Source organism: Mycteria americana, chromosome 22 (genome assembly GCF_035582795.1).
Source record: "Mycteria americana isolate JAX WOST 10 ecotype Jacksonville Zoo and Gardens chromosome 22, USCA_MyAme_1.0, whole genome shotgun sequence".
Taxonomy (NCBI): Eukaryota; Metazoa; Chordata; class Aves; order Ciconiiformes; family Ciconiidae; genus Mycteria; species Mycteria americana.
This window is the reverse complement of record NC_134386.1, coordinates 3,479,419-3,503,133: the sequence shown is the minus strand read 5'-3', so window position 1 is coordinate 3,503,133 and position 23,715 is coordinate 3,479,419. Positions and strand designations below refer to the sequence as shown.

Genomic DNA, 23,715 nt, shown 5'->3' with positions numbered 1-23,715 from the left:
ACTGGGAATACTGGTGCTGTGGGCTCTGGGGACACTGGGGATGCTGGTACTGGAGACACTGGGAATACTGGTGCTGTGGGCTCTGGGGACACTGGGGATGCTGGTACTGGAGACACTGGGAATACTGGTGCTGAGGCACTGGGGACACTGGGGATGCTGGTGCTGGAGACACTGGGAATACTGGTGCTGCGGGCACTGGGGACACTGGGGCTGGCTGCACTGGGGACACTGAGGATGCTGGTGCTGGAGACACTGGGAATACTGGTGCTGAGGGCGCTGGGGACACTGGGGATGCTGGTGCTGGAGACACTGGGAATACTGGTGCTGAGGGCGCTGGGGACACTGGGGATGCTGGTGCTGGAGACACTGGGAATACTGGTGCTGTGGGCTCTGGGGACACTGGGGATGCTGGTACTGGAGACACTGGGAATACTGGTGCTGAGGGCACTGGGGACACTGGGGATGCTGGTGCTGGAGACACTGGGAATACTGGTGCTGCGGGCACTGGGGACACTGGGGATGCTGGTACTGGAGACACTGGGAATACTGGTGCTGAGGGCACTGGGGACACTGGGGATGCTGGTGCTGGAGACACTGGGAATACTGGTGCTGCGGGCACTGGGGACACTGGGGCTGGCTGCACTGGGGACACTGAGGATGCTGGTGCTGGAGACACTGGGAATACTGGTGCTGAGGGCGCTGGGGACACTGGGGATGCTGGTACTGGAGACACTGGGAATACTGGTGCTGTGGGCTCTGGGGACACTGGGGATGCTGGTACTGGAGACACTGGGAATACTGGTGCTGTGGGCACTGGGGACACTGGGGATGCTGGTACTGGGACACCGAGGATGCTGGTACTGGAGACACTGGGAATACTGGTGCTGTGGGCGCTGGGGACACTGACGATGCTGGTGCTGGAGACACTGGGAATACTGGTGCTGAGGGCACTGGGGACACTGGGGATGCTGGTACTGGAGACACTGGGAATACTGGTGCTGAGGGTGCTGGGGACACTGGGGATGCTGGCACTGGGGACACTGGTGCTGGGACACAGCATGGGTGCCCCACTGTGGGGGTGTCAGTGCCAGGACTGGGGGTTCCCCCCCTCCGTGGGGCTCAATGTGGGGCCGGGGGGGGACGTGGGGGCCTCGTGTGTCCCTGCACGGCTGTGCTGCTCTAGCTCACGTGCACACGCGTGTGCAAGCGCACGCCCATGTGCCCGGGGGTGCCCGGGCGTGCCTGGCCACCGCACGCCTGCGCGGCTGTCCCCGTCCCCGTCCCCGTCGGTGCCAGTCACGCGTGCCCGGCCGTGCCCGCAGCCCCCCCGCGATGCCGGCGGCCGCCCCCAGCTCCGCCACCGGTGAGTGTTCACCGGGCCCGGGCTCGCACGCGCACGGGCACACGCGTGTGCAAGCACCCCCCGGGCGGGCGTGCGGGTGCGGGTGCGGGGGGGGGGGGTGGCGGGGGGTGGCTCGTGCCGGAGGCACAGGGCGCGCGCGCCGTGGGGGCTGCGGGCGTGGAGCGTGCACACGCGTGTGCAGGGGGCACACCCGGGCCTGGTGTCACGCGTGTGCAAGGGGGGGGGTGGTGGCCGCGCCGGCGGGCGCTGCGGGGGCGGGGGGGGGGGGTGCGGGCGCTGCGCGGGTGGGCACCTGCCCGTGCGTGTGCGTGTTCGCGCGTGTGCGTGCGTGTGCAGGTGCGTGTGCAGACGAGCGGGACGCGGTTCCTTTAAATCCCCGCTCCCCCCCCCCCCCCCCGCGCCGCGCTCCCCGGTCGCCCCCCCCGGCTGCCATGGCAACCGCGCCCCCCGCCCGCCCCCTTAAAGGGGCCGAGCCCCCGCTCTTCCCCCCTGCCCGAGCCGCGGGAGGCTGCGTGGCTGCGTGCGGGGGGGCTCCCACGGGTGAGCACGCACAGGGGAGCGGGTGTGGGTGTGCACGCGGGTGTGCAAGCAGGGGTGAGCAGGCCCGGAGATGTGCATGCACGGCTGGGCACGCACAGGGTGTGCGTGCCCGTGGGTTTGCACGCGAGTGTGAGCGTGCACGGGGTGTGCGTGTGCACACATGGGCGTGAGCGTGCACAGGAACGCGTGTGTGTCAGCATGCGTGCACACACGGGTGTGCATGCGGGGGTGCAGCATGCGTGCATGGGTCTGCGCACGCGTGTAAGCATGCACAGGTGCGTGTGCCCGTGGGCGCTCAGGGTTGTGCGTGCTCACGCACGCGTGTGCGCACAGGTACGCGTGCGTGCAACGTGCATCGGTGTGCAGGTGCACGCACATGGCTCTCCACAGCGTGCACGAGCGTGCACAGGGGTGCCTTTGCCCACACATGGTCGCTCACACGGGCGTGCACACGCGTGAGCATGCAGAGGTGCGCGTGCATGAACTGTGCCAGCACACCCACGCACGCGCCCGCCCGCGGGTGTGCAAGGCGTTTGCACGCGCGAGGGCCGACGTGACGTGACCGTGCCAGGGCTCGCGTCTGCACGCGTGTGCAAGGCTCCCCGTGTGCACGCGTGTGCAAGGCCCTGGGCGAGCGGGGCCGGGTGGGGGCCCCACGCGGGGCCGGGGGCGGGGGGGCGCGGGCGGGGGCGGCGGTACCCGGATCTGGGGGGGGCGGGCGGGAGGCCCGGCTCCGCCGCCCGCAGCCATGAGCGGCCCCGGCGGTGGGACCCCGCCGCCCGCCCCGGCCCCCGCCATCGCCCCCCTGGGCCCCCAAGGTAGGGGGGGGCGGCGGGGGGGGGGGGGGATGCCACGCAGGGGGCTGGCGTGGGCGGGGGGTGTTTGGGGATGGGGGGGGGGTAAGATGGAGGCAGGGAGATGGGGAATGGGGGGAGGGGTCTCTTGGGTCATGCCGGGCCCCCCCTGATACGGGGGGGCTGTCTGGGTTGCAAACCCCCCCCATCGGCTGCATCGCGAGCACCCCCCGCCATTGCAGCGCAGCCTCTCCTCGCAGCGCAGCGGCTCCAATTGCATTGCAACCCCCCCCAGTTGCATTGCAACCCCCCCCCAATTGCATTGCAACCCCCCCAATTGCATCGCAACCCTCAAATTGCATTGCAACCCCCCCAGTTGCATTGCAACCCCCCCAATTGCATTGCAAACCCCCCCAGTTGCATTGCAACCCCCCCCCAATTGCATTGCAACCCCCCCCAATTGCATTGCAACCCCCCCAATTGCATTGCACCCCCCCAATTGCATTGCAAACCCCCCCAATTGCATTGCACCCCCCCCAATTGCATTGCAAACCCCCCCAATTGCATTGCAACCCCCCCCCAGTTGCATTGCAACCCCCCCAATTGTGTTGCACCCCCCCGGATGCATTGCACCCCCCGCGCCTGTATTGCACCCCCCAGTTGCATGGCACCCCCTATTTGCATTGCACCCCCCCCCAGCTGCTGCATGTACTGGGTGTGGGGAATATCTCCCCTCCGGGGGGGCTTTTGGGGGATTTCCCCCCACGTCACCAGGGCAGCCCCCCCCCAAAGTGCTGGCTTTGGGGGGGGCTCTCCTTGTGGGGTCCCCACCACAGGGACTGGGGGTGCAGTGCAACTCCCTGCAGGTACGGGGGGCTGGGGGGGGGTCCTGGGGGGGCTGGGTTTGGGGGGACAGCAGCTCCGTGTGAGCTCTTTGTGTGGGGATGGGGTGCTCCTTGCCTGGGGAAACTGAGGCACGGGGGGGGGACTGTGGTGCTGAGCAGCCAGGGTTAAACCTTACCCCCCCCCCAAAGTGTCGAGGGGCTCCTGCCCACACGGGGGCTGCGATGCCCCACGGCCCCCCAGCCAGGCAGGGCAGGGTGACGATGCTGGGGGACACATCTGTGTGTCCGTCCTCCCTGTAGGACAAGGAGGGGGGTTCCTGCTCCCAGGGGACCCCCACACCGCCCCCCCCCCCCCCCATTCCCTGCCAGGTCCCATAACCGGGGGGGCCCTGGGGTGAGTGGGACAGGACACGGGGTGGGGGTGGGGTGGGGGGCACGGGCACCGCCCGCCTGCATTTGACTTTTGCCCACGTTGCTGCTCTCTCCTGCTCTGCCCCCCCCCCCCGTGTCCCCGTGTCGTGTCCCCCCCCGTGTCCCCGCGCCCCCCAGCCATGCAGCAGGTCCTGGACAACCTGATGGGGCTCCCCGGCACCCCGGGGGCCGCCGACCTGGACCTCATCTTCCTCCGCGGCATCATGGAGAGCCCAATAGTAAGGTCCTTGGCGAAGGTACAGTGGCGCGGGGGTGGCACCGTGTCCCCCCCCGGCCCCCCGCTGCAGGTGGCAGCGAGTGGGGCACGGGGGGGGGGGTGTGGGGTGGGTGCACGGGTGGGTGCGTGCGGGTGGGCACGTGTGTATGGGTGCACAAGCGCGTGCGTGTGCACGCACGGGCGCGTGGATGCGCGCGCGTGGATGTACGCGCGCGTGGGCGCGTGCACGCACGCGTGTGCGCGTGCGTGGATGTACGCCCGCACGTGTGTGTGCCTGCAGGGAGGTGCGTGCACGTGTTCGCACGTACGCGCGTGTGCGTGCATGGGAGCGAGTGTGCATGTTTGCACGTGCGTGTGTGCACGCCCGTGCGTGTGAGGCTGCCGTGTTTCAGCGGGGGTGAGGGAGGGCCGGGCGCGGGGCGGGGGAAGGGGAGGGGGGTGCTGGGTGTGCGCTGCCCCTCGGGGTGTGCGTGGCTGGGGAGGTGGGGTGCAAGGTTGTGTGTGTGCACGTGTGTGTGCACGTGTGTGTGTGCACGCGTGTCTGTGTATCACCTGCTGGCCGTGCTGGTGGCGTGCGCGTGGCCGGCCCCACGTCCCGTGTGTTTGCCAGTAACGTGTGTGTGTGTATTTGCACGTGTGTATTTGCATGTGCAATGGCACGTGCGTGCCCGGCTTGGCGGTGATGTGCGTGCGAGGGCGCACGCACGCGCGCACGGGCGTGCACAAGCGTGCACTTGAGGCTGTGCACGTGTGTGCATCCAAAAGGGCGGATTTGCACGTGCCTGTGCACGCAGGGTGCCGTGCGTGCGCAAAGGGCGTGTGTGTGTGTGTGTGTGTGTGTGTGCTCGTGCGGGTGCACGCTGGGCCGTGCCAGAGACGGGAGCAGATGCCGGGGGTATTAGCAGGCGGGTGGGCGGCGCGGGGGTCCCTAATCCGCCCCCCCACCCCCCCCCAGGCCCACGAGCGGCTGGAGGAGACGAAGCTGGAGGCGGTGAGGGACAACAACCTGGAGCTGGTGCAGGAGATCCTGCGTGACATCGGGCACCTGGCGCGGCAGGACAGCGCGGCCGCCGAGCTGGCCCGCATCCTGCGCGAGCCCCACTTCCAGGTGGGGTGCGCGAGGCCCGCTCGTGCAACGCGCGTGTGCGAGGGCGCGTGCGATGCAGGTGTGATCACCCACCCCCCCCCACGCGTTGCAGTCCCTGCTGGAGACCCACGACTCGGTGGCCTCCAAGAGCTACGAGACGCCCCCGCCCAGCCCCGTTCTGGATCCGGCCTTCAACAACCAGCCTGTGCCCCCCGACGCCGTGCGCATGGTGGGCATCCGCAAGACGGCCGGCGAGAACCTGGTGAGCCCGAGCCTGGGGTGCTGCGGGGTGCTGGGGGGCATTGCAGGGTGCTGGGGTGTTGCAGGGTGCTGGGGCGTTGCTGGCTGCTGGGGATATCGGGGGCATTGCAGGGTTCTGGGGACATTGCAGGGTGCTGGGGGTGCTGGGGACATTGCAGGGTGCTGGGGGTCTTGGGGGCATTGCAGGGTGCTGGGGGTGTTGCTGGGTGCTGGGGCGTTGCTGGGTCCTGGGGTATTGCAGGGTTCTGGGCACATTTCTGGGTGCTGGGGGTGCTGGGGGCATTGCAGGGTGCTGGGGTGTTGCAGGGTGCTGGGGTGTTGCTGGGTGCTGGAACACTGCTGGGTCCTGGGCTGTTGCAGGGTGCTGGGGACATTTCTGGGTGCTGGGGATGTTGTAGGGTGCTGGGGGTGTTACCGGCTGCTGTGCCGTTGCTGGGTGCTGGGGATATTGGGGGCATTGCAGAGTGCTGGGACATTGCCGGGTGCTGGGGATATTGCAGGGTGCTGGGATATTTCTGGGTCCTGGGGCGTTGCAGGGTGCTGGGGACATTGCAGGGTGCTTGGATGTTGCTGTGTCCTGGGGCATTGCAGGGTGCTGGGGCATTGCTGGGTGCTGGGGATATTGCAGGGTGCTGGGACATTTCTGGGTGCTGGGACATTTCTGGGTGCTGGGACATTTCTGGGTGCTGGGGACATTGCAGGGTGCTTGGATGTTGCTGTGTCCTGGGGCATTGCTGGGTGCTGGGGCATTGCTGGGTGCTGGGGACATTTCTGGGTGCTGGGACATTTCTGGGTGCTTGGGCGTTGCAGGGTTCTGGGGACATTGCAGGGTGCTGGGCCCATTGCAAGGTGTTGTGGGCATTATGGGGTGCTGGGGTATTGCAGGGTGCTGGGGACATTTCTGGGTGCTGGGGGCATTGTAGGGTGCTGGGGGCGTTACTGGCTGCTGCGACATCGCTGGGTGCTGGGGCATTGCGGGGTGCTGGGGATATTGGGGGCATTGTAGGGTGCTGGGACATCACTGGGTGCTGGGGGCATTGCAGGGTACTGGGACATTTTTGGGTCCTGGGGCATTGCAGGGTGCTGGGGCATTGCTGGGTGCTGGGAGTGTTGCTGGGTGCTGGGGACATTGCAGGGTGCTGGGGACATTGCAGGGTGCTGGGGCATTACTGGCTGCTGTGACATTGCTGGGTGCTGGGACATTTCTGGGTGCTGGGACGTTGCTGGGTGCTGAGGGCATTGTTGAGTGCTGGGCCCATTGCAAGGTGTTGTGGGCGTTCTGGGGTGCTGGGGGCATTGCTGGGTGCTGGGGCGTTGCTGGGTGCTGGCGGCCACTGCAGGGTGCTGGGGACATTGCTGGGGTGACGGCTGGGTGGGTGGCACGGGGCGCTGCGGTGGGGACGCCGGCGCGGGGCTGACGTGGGGCTGTGCTGGCCAGGGGGTGACGTTCCGGGTGGAGCGGGGGGAGCTGGTCATCGCCCGCATCCTGCACGGGGGCATGGTGGCACAGCAGGGGCTGCTGCACGTGGGGGACGTCATCCGGGAGGTGAACGGGCGGGAGGTGGGCAGCGACCCGCGGGCGCTGCAGGACAGCCTGCGCCACGCCAGCGGCAGCGTCGTCCTCAAGATCCTGCCCAGCTACCAGGAGCCCCACCCGCCCCGGCAGGTACCGGCCCCCACCCCGCCCTGCACCCCACCCCGCCCTGCACCCCACCCTGCACCCCGCCTTGCACCCCACCCTGCATCCCACCCCGCATCCCGCACCCAGCACCCTGCCCACGGCTCCCTCTTCCCCTGCCCGTGTGTCCCCCTGAGCCTGCGTCCCCCCATCTCAGGGTCCCCCCATCTCTGTGTCCCCACGTCCACGTTGTCCCCATGCCACCCTGCCACCGGCCCCGTGCTCACGTGTCCCACGGGCCCCTGCCTCATGTCCCCCTGCCCCATGCCCCATGTCCCCTGTCCCCTTGCCATGTGCCTCATCTCCCCAGGTGTCCCCTGGGCCGCACAACCCCCTGGACGCCGTGTCCCCTGCACACCCGTAGGGACTTGCCCTGTGCCCACGTGCCCCATGGCTAGCGGGACCCCGGTGTCCCCCACTGTGCCCTGCGCCCCTGGCAGTGGCGAGGGCACCCGGCTGCGGTGGCACCTGCCCTGTCCCCATCCCTGTCCCTGTCCCCATCACCACTGGGTGCCCGGGTGGCAAAGGGTGCCCTGTCCCCCCGCCTCCCTGTGCCAGCCCGGCACAGGCGCCTGCCGTCACCCTGACTCCCTGGGGACAAAGCAGCGCTGTCACCGCGTCCCCTGGCACCGCGTGTCCCTGCGCCGGGCTGGCCCCGCGGCACCCCGCTGCTGCCGGCACCGGGCAGGGGTCCCGTGTGCAAGCACACGCGTGTGTGGCGTGGCGTGTGCGTGCACGGTCGTCCCCGCACGCTCCCGCACGCATGTGTGCCATCGCGGGCGCGGCGGTGGCGGCGCTGGGCGCGTGCGTGTGCCTGTGCGTGGGCGTGGGGCTGTGCGTGGGTGCCGCCGTGGGTGCTCTGTGGGGCGCGGCGGCGGCTGCCGGTGCCGCCTGCGTGTGTGCGGGTGCCGCGCGTGCCTGGCTGCGCCGGGTGGCGGAGGGGCACCGGGGCGGGGGGGGCACTTAGCGGGGTGCACGCGCGCGGCACAGCTCCCGCGTTTCGCACCGGTAACGCCGGGGAAACTGAGGCACGGGCCGGCAGCATCCAGGCGATGCAGAGAGGGGAACCCCGGGCGTCCGGCGGCCACCCCCGCCCCGCCCGCTGACCCCCCCGGTCCCCAGGTCTTCGTTAAGTGCCACTTCGACTACGACCCGGCCACCGACAGCCTCATCCCCTGCAAGGAGGCCGGGCTCAAGTTCACGGCCGGTGACCTGCTGCAGATCGTCAACCAGGACGACCCCAACTGGTGGCAGGTCAGGGGGGGTCCCGGGGGCGGGGGGGGGGCGGGTCCTGGTCCTTTGCCCCCCTCCTGGGGGTCCCCCTGGCAGCTAGGGTCCACAGAGGGTCAGGGGGGTCCTGGGGCTGGGGGGGGGTCCCTGGGAGCTGGGGAAGGTCCCTGGGAGATGGGGGGGGGTCCCTGGGGGCTGGGGAGGGTCCCTGGGAGATGGGGAGGGTCCCTGGGAGATGGGGGCATCCCTGGAGCTGGGGGGTCCCTGGGAGCTGGGGAGGGTCCCTAGCAGCTCGAGGGGTCCCTGTGGGGCTGGGGGGGGTCCCAGGGCTGGGGAGGGTCCCTGGGAGCTGGGGAGGGTCCCTAGCAGCTCGAGGGGTCCCTCTGGGGCTGGGGGGGGGGGGGTTCCTGGGGCTGGGGGGCATCCCTGGGCCTGGGGGGTCCCTGGAGCTGGGGAGGGTCCCTAGCAGCTCGAGGGGTCCCTGTGGGGCTGGGGGGGGTCCGTGGGGCTGGGGGAGGGTCCCTGGGAGCTGGGGGGGGGGGGGTGTCCCTGTGGGGTTGGGGGATGGCCCGTGGGGCCGGGGTCCCCACGCGTGGCGGCGTCCCCCCAGGCGTGCCACGTGGCGGGGGGCAGCGCGGGGCTGGTGCCCAGCCAGCTGCTGGAGGAGAAGCGCAAGGCCTTCGTCAAGCGGGACGTGGAGGTGGCCCCCGCGTCTGGTACGGAGCCCCCAGCCCTCGGTGGGGACGTGGCCCTGGGGGCGGGGGGGACAGGCGGTCACCTCCCGAGGGGGAGCACGGCGGGTCCCCTGCGCCCCGTCGGCAATGTCCCCATCCCCATGGCACTGCCCCTGCGGCAGGTCCCAGCTCCCGTGGCACTGTCCCCGTGGCGTGGCACTGTCCCTGTGCCACAGCACTGTCCCCGTCCCCGTCCCCACCCCCGGCTCAGGCAGCCCCCGTGCCCTCGGCAGGGGCCCTGTGTGGCAGCCTCAGCGGGAAGAGGAAGAAGAGGATGATGTACCTGACGACGAAGAACGCCGGTGAGCGTCCCCCGCTGGTATCCCCGCAGGGAAGGGGGGACAGTCCCCAGGCCGTGCCCGTGGCAGTCTCGCGGCGGCACCTCACGGGACGGGGTGCCCCGGGGTCCCCGTGGCACCCGGCTTGGGGTCCCACCACGGGTGACAGCCCCGTCCCTCGCCCAGAGTTCGACCGCCACGAGCTGCTGATCTACGAGGAGGTGGCCCGCATGCCCCCCTTCCGCCGGAAAACCCTGGTGCTCATCGGCGCCCAGGGCGTGGGACGCCGCAGCCTCAAGAACAAGCTCATCATGTCGGACCAGGCGCGCTACGGCACCACCATCCCCTGTGAGTGTCCCCGGGTCCCCGTGAGCATCGCTGGCCCCTGCCAGCATCGCTGGCCCCTGTGAGCATCACTGTCCCCTGCCAGCATCACTGTCCCCTGCCAGCATCACTGGCCCCATGAGCATCGCTGTCCCCTGTGAGCATCGCTGTCCCCTGCCAGCATCACTGTCCCCTGTGAGCATCGCTGTCCCCGCCAGCATCCGTGTCCCCTACAAGCATCCCTGTCCCCCGTGAGCATCACCGTCCCTGGCACAGCCCAACCCGTCGGGCACCGAGGGAACGCAGCCTTGGGCGTGCGGGTGCAGCGTCGCAGCCCCGTGGCCGTCCCCGGGGGCTGGGGGTGCCCCCCAGGCTGGGACCCCCTGGGCAGGTGGGTGGCACTCAGGCGGGCCGTCCTCGGGCAGACACGTCGCGGAAGCCGAAGGAGACCGAGAAGGACGGGCACGGGTACCGCTTCGTGTCGCGGGGGGAGATGGAGGCCGACATCAAGGCCGGGCGGTACCTGGAGCACGGCGAGTACGAGGGCAACCTCTACGGCACCACGATCGACTCCATCCGCGCCGTGGTGGAGGCCGGCAAGATGTGCATCCTGGATGTCAACCCCCAGGTAGGGGACCTGGCGGGGGACACGCCGAGGGGTGGCCGGGGCTCCCCCCTCTCCGGGGCTCAGCGCCGTCCCCGCCTGCCCAGGCAGTGAAGGTGCTGAGAACAGCTGAATTCGTGCCATATGTGGTCTTCATCGAAGCCCCCGGCCCCGAGATGCTGCGGGCCATGAACCGGGCGGCGCTGGAGAGCGGCGTGGCCACCAAGCAGCTCACGGTGGGTCCCCTCCCCGGGGTGAGAGGTGGGGGGCACGGGGAGCGGTGGGGAAACTGAGGCAGGGTTTGTGCGGGGCAGGAGGCTGACGCCAAGCGGACGGTGGAGGAGAGCGGCCGGATCCAGCGCGGTTACGGCCACTACTTCGACCTCAGCCTGACCAACGACGACCTGGAGCGCACCTTCGGGCGGCTGCGGGAGGCCATGGAGCACCTGCGCACCCAGCCCCAGTGGGTGCCCGTCAGCTGGGTCTACTAGTGCCCCCCCCGGGGGGGTCCCCACCGCCCTCACCCCCCCGCCCCCAGCCTGGCCAGGAGGGCTGCGGGGGGGGGTGGGAGGGCGGTTGTGCCCCTGCCGTCTCACCCACTGGTGTGATGAGCTCGCCGTGCTCAGCACCATGGGGGGGGGGGGGAGGGGGCTATCTGCAGAGCCCCCCCTCCAACCAAGCCCGGCCCCTCTCTCCCTCCTACCCAACCCCAGATTTTAAGGGGGGGGGGGGGGGGGGGCCAGAAGCGGCCAGTGGGGTCCCATGGGGGGGACAGACCCCCCCGCCCCGCCGTGCCCAGCACCCACACAGCTATTCACTGCCAAAACCTCCCCCCCTCTCTGTTTTATCCGGGGGGGACTCTGCCCCCCCCCCGCCCCCCAGGTGGGGTTGCTGCGAGCTGGGGGGCACGGGGAGGACGGGGGTCCTCCCGCACTGTGTGGCTCTGCCCCTCCCGTGCCTCAGTTTCCCCGTGGGGAAGCCCACCCTGTGCCTCAGTTTCCCCACGGGGAAGCACACCCCGTCCCGGGGCAGCGCGTGGGTTGGGACCCCCAGGGCTGGGGGGTGAGGGGGTGGGATGGGGGGGGGTCACACCCAGCTGGAGCCCCATAACCTGCCATGGATTACCCCACCCCCAGGCCGCACCCCCCCCCCCCGGGGACCCCCTTTCACCCTTACCAGGGTGGGGGTCCCTCTCTGGCCCTTGTGCCCCCCATCACCCCTTCCCAGGTAGCAATAACCCCCCCCCCCCGAGACCCCGTGCCCTCGTGGGCTCGGCCCTGTAATTAACCCTTGATTAACCCTGTCATTAATCCCGGGGGGGGGGGAGCTGCGGCCGGGGGCTCGCTGGGGTGCTGCCGGGGGTGTCTGGGGGGGCTGCCACGGGGTGACCCCGAGGGATGGGGACACAGGGAGGGCAGGGCGCACACGTGCCGGTGTGTGCACACACGTGTGCCCCCGTGCCGCTGGGGCTTGTGTGCCCCCCCCTCCCTCCTGCCCCGGGGTCCCCCTGCCGCGGCCCCCCCCCCGTCCCCCCCCCCCCGTCCCCGGGTTGCTCCTTTTTGGTACTTTGCTGTGACTTTTATTAAAGGAGAGAAAAGCCGCGGGTCTGTCCCTTACGGCCGCATCCTGCCGGGGCTGGGGCAGCCCTGGGGGGGCCACGGTGTCACCGGTGTCACCGGTGTCACCTCTGCCCCACCCTGCCTCGCTCCCACCTGGTGCTGATGGTTTTTTCGCTGCAAACCAGTGTCTTGCCCCAGTTTTGGTGCCTGGAGGGTGTTTGTGGGGCTGGGGGGGTGCACACGCGTGTGTGTGTGTGTGTGTGTGTGTGTGCAGGTGTGTGTGTGTGCATGTGTGTGTGTGTGCACGTGTGTGCACGCGTGTGTGTGCGTGCATGCACGTGTGTGTGCACCTGTGTGTGCATGTGTGTGTGTGCACACGTGTGCACACGTGTGTGTGTGCATGCGTGTGTGTGTGCATGCATGTGTGCGTGCACGTGTGTGTGCATGTGTGTGTGTGCATGTGTGCGTGCACGCGTGTGTGTGCACACGTGTGTGTGTGCATGCATGTGTGTGTGCACGCATGTGTGTGCACGCGTGTGTGTGCATGTGTGTGTGCACCTGTGTGTGCATGTGTGTGTGTGCATGTGTGTGTGTGTGCACGTGTGTGTGCATGTGTGTGTGCACTTGTGTGTGTGCACGTGTGTGTGCATGCATGTGTGTGCACACGTGTGTGTGTGCATGCATGCGTGTGTGCACCTGTGTGTGCACGTGTGTGTGTGCACACGTGTGTGTGTGCATGCATGCGTGTGTGCACATGTGTGTGCATGTGTGTGCATGCACGTGTGTGCACGTGTGTGCGCACACGTGTGTGTGTGCATACATGTGTGTGTGCACCTGTGTGCATGTGTGTGTGTGCATGTGTGTGTGTGCACGTGTGCGCGCATGCGTGTGTGCGCGCACACGTGTGTGCACATTGTGGCTGTATTTGGGGTTTGGTGGTTGTGGGTGCTGGGGGTGTTGGGTGGGGTTTGGGTGTGGGGGGGGCTCGGGGGGTGTGTGGGTGCGTGTGCGTGTGCGTGTGCGCCATTGCACACCCAGGCCTTTACTTGGCGCTGCCGGGAGAGGTCAGCAGAGCTGCAGGCAGCAGAGCTGGGGGTGGGGGTGGGGGTGCGTGTGCACGCGTGGGTGCGTTTGCACAGTGGGTGCACGTATGGGTGTGCGTACGGGTGTGCAAGCGCGTGTTTGCACAGGCGTGTGTGTATGTATGCACGTGTTAGCCCGTGCGTGCGTAGTTTGCTTGCACGTGCGCGGAGCTGTGCGTGTGCTGCCTTGCACGAGTGCGGGTGTGCATGCGTTTGCACAGCTGCATGCGTGCATGCACGTGTGTGCATGCAGCGCCCGCCATCCCAGCCCCCACCAGCGCCACACGCCTCCCTCCCCCCCCGCCCCCCCCGCCTCGTTCACGTGCGTGTGCGCCGCATCCCTGCATGTGCACACACACTGCCGCCCCGGGGCCTGGCCCGCGTCCCAGCACGCCCCAGCGTGTCCCAGCACTGCCACCAAGGAGTTAAGCTGGGTGGGCCATACCCACCCTTGGAACTGCGCGCTTCCTGGAGTGCACCCAGCTGTAGGGTGCCACGGCTGTAGGGTGCCACGGCTGTAGGGTGCCGTGGCTATAAGCTGCTGTGGCTTTAAGCTGCGCGGCTGTAAGCTGCTGCGGCTATAAGGTGGCGTGTCTATAATCTCCTCTGTCTGTAAGCTTCTGTGTCTATAAGCTGCCGGGGCTATAAGGCGCCTGGGCTATACGGTGCGGCGTCTATAAGGTACTGCGTGCGGTGACAGCCATGTGGGTCACGCTACTGCTGCTGGTGGCCCTGGGCGTGCTGGCACTGGGGCTGGTGGCCCACCGGCTCCTGGCCCCAGCCGGCAACCCCTTCGCCCGGCCCCCCCCGGGCCCCCCCCGGCCGCTGGTGACGGATCCCCGCGCCCGCGACAAGGTCCTGAAGCGAGGTGAGCGCTGGGTGCGTGCTGTCCGTCTGTCCGTCCGTCCACCCCACCGCGCTCTGGGCGCGCTGTCCGTCCGCGCGCCCCCGTGCAACGAGGTAGGGGGGCTCAGGCACGCGCGTGTGCGCAGGGTTCAGCGCCCACCGAGTGCCGCCGGAGCTGGACGCCGTGGTCATCGGCAGCGGCATCGGGGGCCTGGCGGCAGCGGGCACCTTGGCCAAGGTGGGCAAGCGGGTGCTGGTGCTGGAGCAGCACGACAAGGCCGGAGGGTGCTGCCACACCTTCCAGGAGCAGGGCAGCGAGTTCGACGTGGGTAAGGACCCCCCGCACCGTCGCACCCCCAGCTGCCCCCGCCCCGGCACCCATCTGCCTGCGCTTGGGTGTCTGCGTGTGTCTGTGCGAGCAGGCAGTGTGCGTGTGTGTGTGCGAGCAGTGTGTGTGTGTGTGTGTGTGTGTGTGTGCGGGCAGCATGTGTGTGTGTGTGCAGGCAGCGTGCGTGTGTGTGTGCAGGCAGCGTGTGTGTGTGTGTGCGGGCAGCGTGCGTGTGTGTGTGTGTGTGCAGGCAGTGTGTGTGTGTGTGTGCAAGCAGCGTGTGTGTGTGTGTGTGTGTGCAGGCAGCGTGCGTGTGTGTGTGCGAGCAGTGTGCGTGTGTGTGTGTGTGTGTGTGTGTGCAGGCAGCCTGTGTGTGTGTGTGTGTGTGTGTGTGTGTGTGCAGGCAGCGTGCGTGTGTGTGTGCGAGCAGTGTGTGTGTATGTGTGTGTGCGGGCAGCGTGCGTGTGTGTGTGTGTGTGCAGGCAGCGTGTGTGTGTATGTGTGCAGGCAGCGCGTGTGTGTGTGTGTGTGTGTGCAGGCAGCGTGCGTGTGTGTGTGCGAGCAGTGTGCGTGTGTGTGTGTGCAGGCAGCCTGTGTGTGTGTGTGTGTGTGTGTGTGTGTGCAGGCAGCGTGCGTGTGTGTGTGCGAGCAGATTGTGTGTGTGTGTGTGTGTATGTGTGTGCGGGCAGCGTGCGTGTGTGTGTGCGAGCAGTGTGTGTGTGTGTGTGTGTGCAGGCAGCGTGCGTGTGTGTGTGCAGGCAGCGTGTGTGTGTGTGTGCAAGCAGTGTGTATGTGTGTGTGTGTGTGTGCAGGCAGCGTGCGTGTGTGTGTGCGAGCAGTGTGTGTGTGTGTGTGCAGGCAGCGTGTGTGTGTGTGCAGGCAGTGTGTGTGTGTGTGTGTGCAGGCAGCGTGCGTGTGTGTGTGCGGGCAGTATGTGTGTATGTGTGTGTGCGGGCAGCGTGTGTGTGTGTGTGCGCGCGGGCAGCGTGCGTGTGTGCGTGCAGGCATCGCGGGTGCGTAGCTCAGCGCGTGCATGCAAGGGCGGGTGTTGCAAACCTGCCGTGTGTCCCAGGCTGGGTGCACCCCTGTGCGTGTCCCTGTGCAGCGGGGTTGCAGCATGAGCGTGTTTGCAATGTGTGCGTGCAGCGTGTGCAGCGTGCCCTGCTTGCACATTCAGTCAGTGCGTGCGCACACGCAGTGTGTGCATCGCGTGCACTGTGCACACACACGTGGTGCCTGTGCCTGTTTACAGCGTGCACGGGGCAGGTATGGCAGTACGTGCATGCAGTGCCTGCAGTGCTGTTGCAGTGCATGCACCGTTTGCAAGCGGCGTGTGTGCATGCAGTGTGCGCATGCAGCACCTGCAGCGTTATTGCAGAGAGCGTGCTGTTTGCACACCATTTGTGTTTGCAGTGTGCCGCGTGAGTGCATGCGTGCAGTCTGCAGTGCATTTGCAGCGTGCACACTGTTTGCACGCAGCACGTGTGCATGCAGCACCTGCAACTGTTTGCAAGCAGCATGTGTGCATGCAGCACCTGCAGCGTTCTTGCAGAGAGCGCACTGTTTGCACACCATTTGTGTTTGCAGTGTGCCATATGAGTGCGTGCACACAGCCTGCAGTGCATTTGCAGCATGCACAGTTTGCGAGCAGCATACGTGCATGCAGCACCTGCAGCGGTCTTGCAGCGAGCGCGCTGTTTGCACACCGTTTGTGTTTGCAGTGTGCTCTATGAGTGCGTGCGAGGTCTGCAGTGCATTTGCAGCATGCATGTTATTTGTGAGCAGCGTGTGCGCATGCAGCACCTGCAGCAGTCTTGCAGCGAGCGCGCTGTTTGCACGCCGTTTGTGTTTGCAGCGTGCCGAATGTCTGCGTGCATGCAGTCTGCAGTGCGTTTGCAGCATGCATGTTATTTGCGAGCAGCATATGTGCATGCAGCACCTGCAGCGGTCTTGCAGCGAGCGCGCTGTTTGCACACCGTTTGCATTTGCAGTGTGCCGAATGTCTGCGTGCACGCAGTCTGCAGCGCATTTGCAGCACGCATGTTATTTGCGAGCAGCGTGTGCGCATGCAGCACCTGCAGCGTTCTTGCAGCGAGCGCGCCGTTTGCACGTCGTTTCTGTTTGCGGTGCGCCGAACGACTGCGTGCACGCAGCCCGGCAGCGCGTTTGCCGCGTGCCCACCGCTTGCCCGCAGCGCCTGTGCGGCGAGCGCACGCAACGCGCGTGCCGTTTGCGCGTACCTTATGTGTCCGACGCCTGCGCGCGTGCGGTACCTGCGTGCAGCGTGCGTGCCGTGCTGGCGGCCCGGGTCCCGCCGACCCCTCTCAAGGTGACCCGCAGCGGACCACGCTTAAACCCTTAATTCCCCCATCTGCCGCCCCGCGGCGGGGTGGGGGGTGGGGGGACACGGGCTGGTCCCCCGCCCCCCGGCCGGTTGACCCCCCGGGACCCGCAGGCATCCACTACGTGGGGCAGATGCACGAGGGCAGCATGCTGCGCGTGGCGCTGGACCAGCTGACGGACGGGCAGCTGTGCTGGCAGCGCCTGCCCGACCCCTACGACGAGGTGTGCCTGGGCCCCCGGCGCTACCAGCTCCGCGCCGGCAAGGCCGCCTTCGCCGCCGCGCTGGAGGAGCAGTTCCCCGCCGAGAAGGCGGCCGTCAGGGAGTTCATGAGGTTCTCCAAGGTGGGAGACGTCGGGGACGTCCTCCCGTGGGCGGCGGCACGTGGCCGGGGCGCGGCGCTGGGGTGGCTCTTGCTTGGACTGGTGGGTGTGGGACGGGGGTGCGGGGACGGCGGTGGCGGCACCGGTGGGTCCGGGTGGGGGCGTGGGGGGGACGTGGGCGATGGGGTTGCGCGGACACGGGGTGATGGTCGTGGTGGGGAAGGGGCAGCGGGGACGGTGGGGACAAGGGGGATGGGCGTGGTGTGGGGCAGAAGTGATGGGGACGGTGGGGACAAGGGGGATGGGCGCGGTGGGGACAAGTGATGGGGACGGCGGGGACGCGGGTGGCGGGGATGGTGGGGAAGGGGCAGCGGGAGCACCGGGGACAAGTGTGACGGTCTCGGTGGGGACGCAGGCGCTGGGCGCGGTGGGGACAAGTGATGGGGACGGCGGGGACGCGGGTGGCGGGGATGGTGGGGATGGGTGCCGGGGACACGGGTGGCGCTGGGGTCGCGGCAGCGACAGTCACGAGGACGCGGTGGCGGCGGTGGCGGGGCCGTGGCTGCGGAGGTGGCCGGGGTGACGCAGGGTGGGTCGCAGATGGCCTCGCGGCACGTGGCGCTGCTGGCGGTGCTGAAGATGGTGCCGCGGTGGCTGGCCGCCCTCCTGGTCCGCACCGGCCTCCTCTACTGGATCTCGCCCGTCTTCCGCATGGCGGCCACCAGCCACAGCGAGGCCGTGGCCCGGCTGACGACCGACCGTGACCTGCGCGCCCTGCTCAGCTACCTCTTCTACGGTCGGGGGCCGTCGCGATAGGGAGGGGGCCGTCGCGCTAGGGAGGGCGCCGTCGCGATAGAGGAGGACCGTGTCGCGCTAGGGGAGGGCACCGTCATGATAGGGGAGTGCGTCGTGGTGACGGAGGAGGGCTGTGTCGCAATAGGGGGGCTGCGTCGTGATAGGGGAGGGCCACGTCATAGTAAAGGGGGGCCATGTCATGATAGGGGATGGCACCATCACGACAGGGGAGAGCTGTGGTGCAATGGGGAGGGCTGTGTTGTCATGGGGAGGGCTATGTTGCCATAAGGCGGGCTGTGTCACGATACGGGAGGGCCGCGTTGCAATAGGGGAGAGCTGTATCGTGATAAGGGAAGGCTGTGTCACAATAGCAGAAGGATGTGTTGTGATAGGGGAGGGCACCATGATGATAGGGGAGGGCAGCATCACGATAGGCGAGGGCTGTATCGTGATGGGGAGAGCTGTGTCACAATAGGGGAGGCCGTGTCATGATAGGGGAGGGCTGTATCATGATAGGGGAGGGCTGTATCATGACAGGGAGAGCCACGTCCTGATGGGGAGGCCATATCACAATAGGGGAGGCCATGTCGCAGTAGGGGAGGCCATGTCGCGACAGGGGAGGCCATATCACGACGGGGGAGGCCATATCGCGACGGGAGAGGCCATATCACGACGGGGAGGCCATGTCACGATAGGGGAGGGCCGCGCCCGTGCCCCCCCATCACCCCCCACCCCGTCCCCAGGCACGGCCCCGCGGGACTCCAGCTTCCTGGTGAACGTGCTGATGGTGCACCACTACCAGCGCGGGGCCTGGTACCCGCGGGGGGGGGCCAGCGAGATCGCCTTCCACGCCGTGCCCCTCATCGAGCGCGCCGGGGGGGCCGTGCTGGTGCGCGCCCCCGTCACCCGCATCCTCGTCTCCCCCGCCGGCGCCGCCGTGGGTGAGCCCCGACCCCCCCCCCCCGCCCCAGCCCCGCTGCCCGGGGGGGGGACACGCACGCCGGAGGGGGCCGGGGCGGCGGTGCCCTGCGTGCCCTGACCCCCCCGCGCCTGCCAGGGGTGGCGGTGCGGAAGGGGCCCAGCGAGGAGGAGGTGGAGATCTTCGCCCCCCTCGTCATCTCCGACGCCGGCATCTTCAACACCTTCGGCAAGCTGCTGCCCCCCCCGCTCCGCAGCCACCCAGGTACCGCGTCCCCGTGTCCCGCGTCCCTGCTGTCCCCCGTATCCCTGCATCCCCGTGTCCCCAGCGTCCCTGTGTCCCCGGCATCACCGGTGTCCCCAGCATCCCCATGTCCCCGTGTCCCCAGCATCCCCATGTCCCTGGTGTCCTCAGAGTCCCCAGCGTCCCTGTGTCCCCGGCATCACCGGTGTCCCCAGCATCCCCGTCCCTGCTGTCCCTGGTGTCCCTGCATCCCCATGTCCCCAGCATCCCTGTGTCCTCAGCATCACTGGTGTCCCCAGCATCCCTGTCCCTGGTGTCCTCAGAGTCCCCAGCATCCCTGTGTCCCCAGCATCGCTGGCATCACTGGTGTCCCCCACATCCCCATGTCCCCGCTGTCCCCAGCATCCCTGCATCCCTGTGTCCCCAGCATCCCCATGTCCCTGGTGTCCTCAGAGTCCCCAGCATCCCTATGTCCCCGGCATCACCGGTGTCCCCATCATCCCCGTCCCTGCTGTCCCCGGTATCCCTGCATCCCCGTGTCCCCAGGATCCTTGTGTCCTCAGCATCACCGGAGTTCCCAGCATCCCCATGTCCCTGGTGTCCCCGTGTCCCCAGCATCCCTGTGTCCCCAGCATCCCCATGTCCCTGGTGTCCTCAGAGTCCCCAGCATCCCTGTGTCCCTGGCATCACCAGTGTCCCCAGCATCCCCGTCCCTGCTGTCCCCGGTATCCCTGCATCCCCGTGTCCCCAGCATCCCTGTGTCCCTGGCATCACCGGTGTCCCCGGCATCCCCACGTCCCCGGCACGCCCGGCGTCCCCTCCGCAGGGACAGGGCGTCACCTCCCGCACCCCGACCCACGTCCCCGCAGGTGTCCGCTCCCGCCTGGCCATGGTGCGGCACGGCATGGGCTCCTTCCTGGTGTTCGCGGGGCTGCGGGGCAGCGCGGCCGAGCTGGCCCTGCCGGCCACCAACTTCTGGATCTACCCCCACAACGACCTGGACGCCATGTAAGGGACCCCCGGGGGGGGGGGGGGGGCGGGAGGGGTGTGGGTGCACGGGGGGGGTGTGGTGGGGGGGGTGGGGGCACGGTGGGTGCATGGCGGGGGGGGTGGGGGCACGGTGGGTGCACAGTGGGTGTGTGGTGGGTGGGGTGGGTGCATGGCGGGGGGGGTGGGTGCACAGTGGGTGCATGGTGGGTGCATGGTGGGTGCATGGTGGGTGGGGTGGGTGCACGGTGGGTGCATGGCGGGGGGGTGGGTGCACGGTGGATGCATGGTGGGTGCATAGCGGGTGGGGTGGGTACATGGTGGGTGCACGGTGGGTGCATGTTGGGGGGGGTGGGTGCACGGTGAATGCACGGTGGATGCATGGCGGGTGGGGTGGGGGCATGGTGTGTGCACAGTGGGCGCACGGTGGGTGGGGTGGATGCACGATGGGTGGGGTGGGTGCAGGGCAGGTGCACGGCGGGTGCGCTGGGTGCACGGTGGGTGTATGGCGCTGCCCGCTCTGCCCGCAGGATGACCCGCTACGCCGCCCTGAGCCGCGATGACGTCCCTGAAAACCTGGCCATGATGTTCATCACCTTCCCCGCTGCCAAGGACCCCACCTACGAGCAGCGGCACCCAGGTACGGGGTGGGGGGGCCCCCGCATGTGTCCCCCCCCCCCCGGTTTTGCAGCCCTGATCTGCTCGGCTTTGTGGGCTGAGAGGCTCCTTAATCCCACCAGCCGGGATTACGGGGTGGGCACCGCCACCGCTGCCATGTCCCGGGCTGACCCCGGCACCGAGGTCCCCCGCAATGGGATGGCCGTTGTCACCGGTTGTCACCCCCTCCTCGCAGGCCGGTCGTGCATGACCATCCTGACCATGGCGCGGTACGAGTGGTTCGAGGAGTGGGCCGGGACCCGCGCCAAGCACCGGAGCCCCGACTACCAGCAGTACAAGATGGCCATCGCCCAGCGCCTGCTGGAGCGGGCCCTGCAGCGCTTCCCCCACCTCCGTGACAAGGTGACGGGGGTCCCCACGGTGTCCCCTGCCACACAGGCTGCCCGGCGGGGAGGGTGCGTGGTGGGGATGGGGTGTTCTGCAGGGATAGGGGGGTTGTAGGGATGGGGTGCCCCGGTGCCCCATGGGGTTGGGGTACCCCTTCAGAGTTGGGGCACCCCACGGGGACGGGTGCACAGTGGAAATGGGGTGCACAGTGGGGACCAAGTGTCCTGTGGGGTTGGGGTGCCCAGCAGGGACTGGGTGCCCTGAGGGGGTGGGATGCCCAAGAAGGATTGGGGTGGCCAGTGGGAATGGGGTGCCCTGCAGGTTTGGGGTGCCCCATGGGCATGGGCGCAGAGGGGACGTGGAGTGCAGCGTGGGGACTGGGTGCCCAGGCAGGACGGGGTGCCCTGTGGGGACGGGGTGCCCTGCAGGGATGCGCTCGGTGGGGACGGGGCACCCTTTGGGGTTGGGGTGCCCAACGGGAACGTGCCCAACAGGACGGGGTGCCCTGTGGGGTCGGGGTGCCCAGCGGGAACAGGGTGCCCTGCAAAGCCACGGGGCGTCACAGCCCCCAGGACCTTTGCACGGGGTGGGCACCCACCAGGTAGACTTGGACCTGCTGCGGTTTGGTGGGATGGGTCTACCTGTGCCCCTGCGTGCCCCCCGTGCCCCCCCCCACGTGCTCTGTGCACCCTTGGGTGTCCCGTGTACCCTGGCATTCCCTGTGCATCCCCATGTGCCCCGTGCCCCCCAGCGTGTCCCATGCACCCCCCCCGTGCCCCGTGCCCCCCAGTGTGTCCCATGCACCCCCCCGTGCCCCGTGCCCCCCAGCGTGTCCCATGCACCCCCCCGTGCCCCTGCCCGGGCAGGTGGAGTTCGTGGAGGCGGCGTCGCCGCTCACCAACCAGCACTACCTGGCGGCTCCCCGCGGGGAGATGTACGGGACCGAGCACGACGTCGGCCGCTTCAGCCCGGCCGTGGTGGCCGCCATGAGAGCCGAGACGCCCGTGAAGAACCTCTACCTGACGGGTAAGGGACCTGTGTCCCCACGTCCCCCTGTCCCGCTGTCCCCGTGCCCAGCTCCAGGCTGCGGACGGCGTCCCCAGGGACTCCCTGCAGCGTGGGATGTCCTCCCGTGGTGGTGGGTTGGTCCCCCATGGTGGTGGCCATGTCCCCCCTGGGGGTGGCCGTGTCCCCCCCCGGGGGTGGCCGTGTCCCACCGTGGCTCGTCCCCAGGGCAGGACGTGTTCAGCTGCGGGCTGGCGGGGGCCCTGCACGGGGGGCTGCTGTGCGCCTCCGCCGTCCTGGGCCGCCTGCTCTACGTGGACCTGCTGCTCCTCAAGAAGAAGATCAAGCGGTGCCGGGGCCGGCAAACAGCGTGAGCGGCCAGGGACGCCTGCCACGGGGACGGCCCCGTGCCGGGGAGCGTGCTCCCGGCTCAATAAACCCTGATGTCCTGCTGGCCTGGGCCTGTCTCTCGTGGGGATGGTGACAGGGACAGGGATGGGATGGGATGGGATGGGATGGGATGGGATGGGATGGGATGGATGGGATGGGACGGGATGGGATGGGATGGGATGGGATGGGATGGGATGGATGGGATGGGGATGGGGATGGGGATGGGGATGGGGATGGGGATGGGGACAGCGATAAGATAGGGATGGAGACAGGGATGAGGATGGGATGGGGATGGGGATGGGGATGGGATGGATGGGATGGATGGGATGGATGGGATGGGGATGGGGACAGCGATAAGATGGGGATGGAGACAGGGATGAGGATGGGATGGGGATGGGGATGGGGATGGGATGGATGGGATGGATGGGATGGGGATGGGGATGGGGACAGCGATAAGATGGGGATGGAGACAGGGATGAGGATGGGATGGGGATGGGGATGGGGATGGGATGGATGGGATGGATGGGATGGGGATGGGGATGGGGATAGGGGTGGAGATGGATTCACTGGGGCAGTGACCGTCCCCTGCACTCGGCACTGGTGAGGCCGCACCTCGAATGCTGTGTTCAGTTTTGGGCCCCTCACTCCAAGAGAGACATTGAGGGGCTGGAGCGTGTCCAGAGAAGGGCAACGGAGCTGGGGAAGGGTCTGGAGCACAAGGCTGATGGGGAGCGGCTGAGGGACCTGGGGTGGTTTAGTCTGGAGAAAAGGAGGCTGAGGGGAGACCTCATCGCTCTCTACAACTGCCTGAAAGGAGGGTGTAGAGAGGTGGGGTCGGTCTCTTCTCCCAGGTAACAAGGGATAGGGCGAGAGGAAACGGCCTCAAGTTGCGCCAGGGGAGGTTTAGACTGGATATTAGGAACAATTTCTTCACCGAAAGGGTTGTCCAGCGTTGGACCAGGCTGCCCAGGGCAGTGGTGGGTCCCCATCCCTGGAGGTGTTTAAAAGCCGGGTAGATGTGGTGCTTAGGGACACGGTGTGGTGGTGGGCTGGGCAGTGCCGGGTTTACGGTTGGCCTCGATGATCTTAAAGGTCTTTGCCAACCTAAACGGCTCTGTGATTCGGTGGAGACGGGGACGGGGACAGGGTGTCAGGGCTTCAGCCGACACACGTTCACAAGCCCACCTGGCAAAGTCCACGTGGTGCTCAGGGTGCACCCGCAGCTGGGGCGGGGGGGGGGGGGTGTGGTGTGGGGTGCAACCCCCCCCAAACTTTCCCCCTTCTTCACCTGTACCCCCCGAGCCCCCCCAGCCCCCCCCAAAACGAGCATAGCAGGGAGCTCTTTTACACTTTTTAAAAGAATAAATAGAGAACCCCCACCCCCATGCTCCAGTGGCATGGGGTGGGGGGGGCATGGACCCAGGCATCTGGGGGGGGGCACATGGACCCAGGCGTCCGGATGGCCCCAGGAGGGGCCATCCGGACGCCTGGGTCCATGTGCCCCC

The 23,715-nt window shown here is 68.2% G+C and overlaps 2 protein-coding genes across 5 annotated transcripts; both read left to right on the top strand.

Annotated features, from left to right (window-relative positions):
* Nucleotides 1–1,843: 1,843 nt before the first annotated feature.
* On the top strand, nucleotides 1,844–11,620 carry MPP2 (MAGUK p55 scaffold protein 2). 4 transcript variants are annotated; one of them, XM_075522799.1, is made up of 12 exons: nucleotides 1,844–1,903; nucleotides 4,092–4,192; nucleotides 5,147–5,299; nucleotides 5,391–5,540; nucleotides 6,978–7,205; nucleotides 8,340–8,471; nucleotides 9,058–9,163; nucleotides 9,415–9,483; nucleotides 9,646–9,807; nucleotides 10,209–10,411; nucleotides 10,495–10,623; nucleotides 10,702–11,620. In XM_075522799.1, the coding sequence occupies exons 2-12, from the start codon at nucleotides 4,094–4,096 to the stop codon at nucleotides 10,876–10,878; spliced, it is 1,608 nt and encodes a 535-aa protein (XP_075378914.1). In that variant the 5' UTR covers nucleotides 1,844–1,903; nucleotides 4,092–4,093; the 3' UTR covers nucleotides 10,879–11,620. The 4 variants fall into 4 exon arrangements, with proteins under 4 accessions (XP_075378914.1, XP_075378913.1, XP_075378912.1 ...); XM_075522798.1 differs by having other exon boundaries at nucleotides 4,092–4,210; XM_075522797.1 differs by lacking the exon at nucleotides 1,844–1,903 and adding an exon at nucleotides 2,618–2,721.
* A 2,024-nt stretch (nucleotides 11,621–13,644) lies between these two features.
* LOC142419661 (all-trans-retinol 13,14-reductase-like) lies at nucleotides 13,645–22,263 on the top strand. Its single transcript, XM_075522859.1, has 11 exons — nucleotides 13,645–13,896; nucleotides 14,021–14,203; nucleotides 16,658–16,887; nucleotides 17,467–17,662; nucleotides 18,405–18,602; nucleotides 18,719–18,844; nucleotides 19,693–19,831; nucleotides 20,341–20,450; nucleotides 20,664–20,830; nucleotides 21,682–21,841; nucleotides 22,049–22,263. Exons 1-11 carry the CDS (start codon nucleotides 13,731–13,733, stop codon nucleotides 22,192–22,194), a joined length of 1,821 nt encoding a protein of 606 aa, XP_075378974.1. The 5' UTR covers nucleotides 13,645–13,730; the 3' UTR covers nucleotides 22,195–22,263.
* The last annotated feature ends 1,452 nt before the right edge of the window (nucleotides 22,264–23,715 follow it).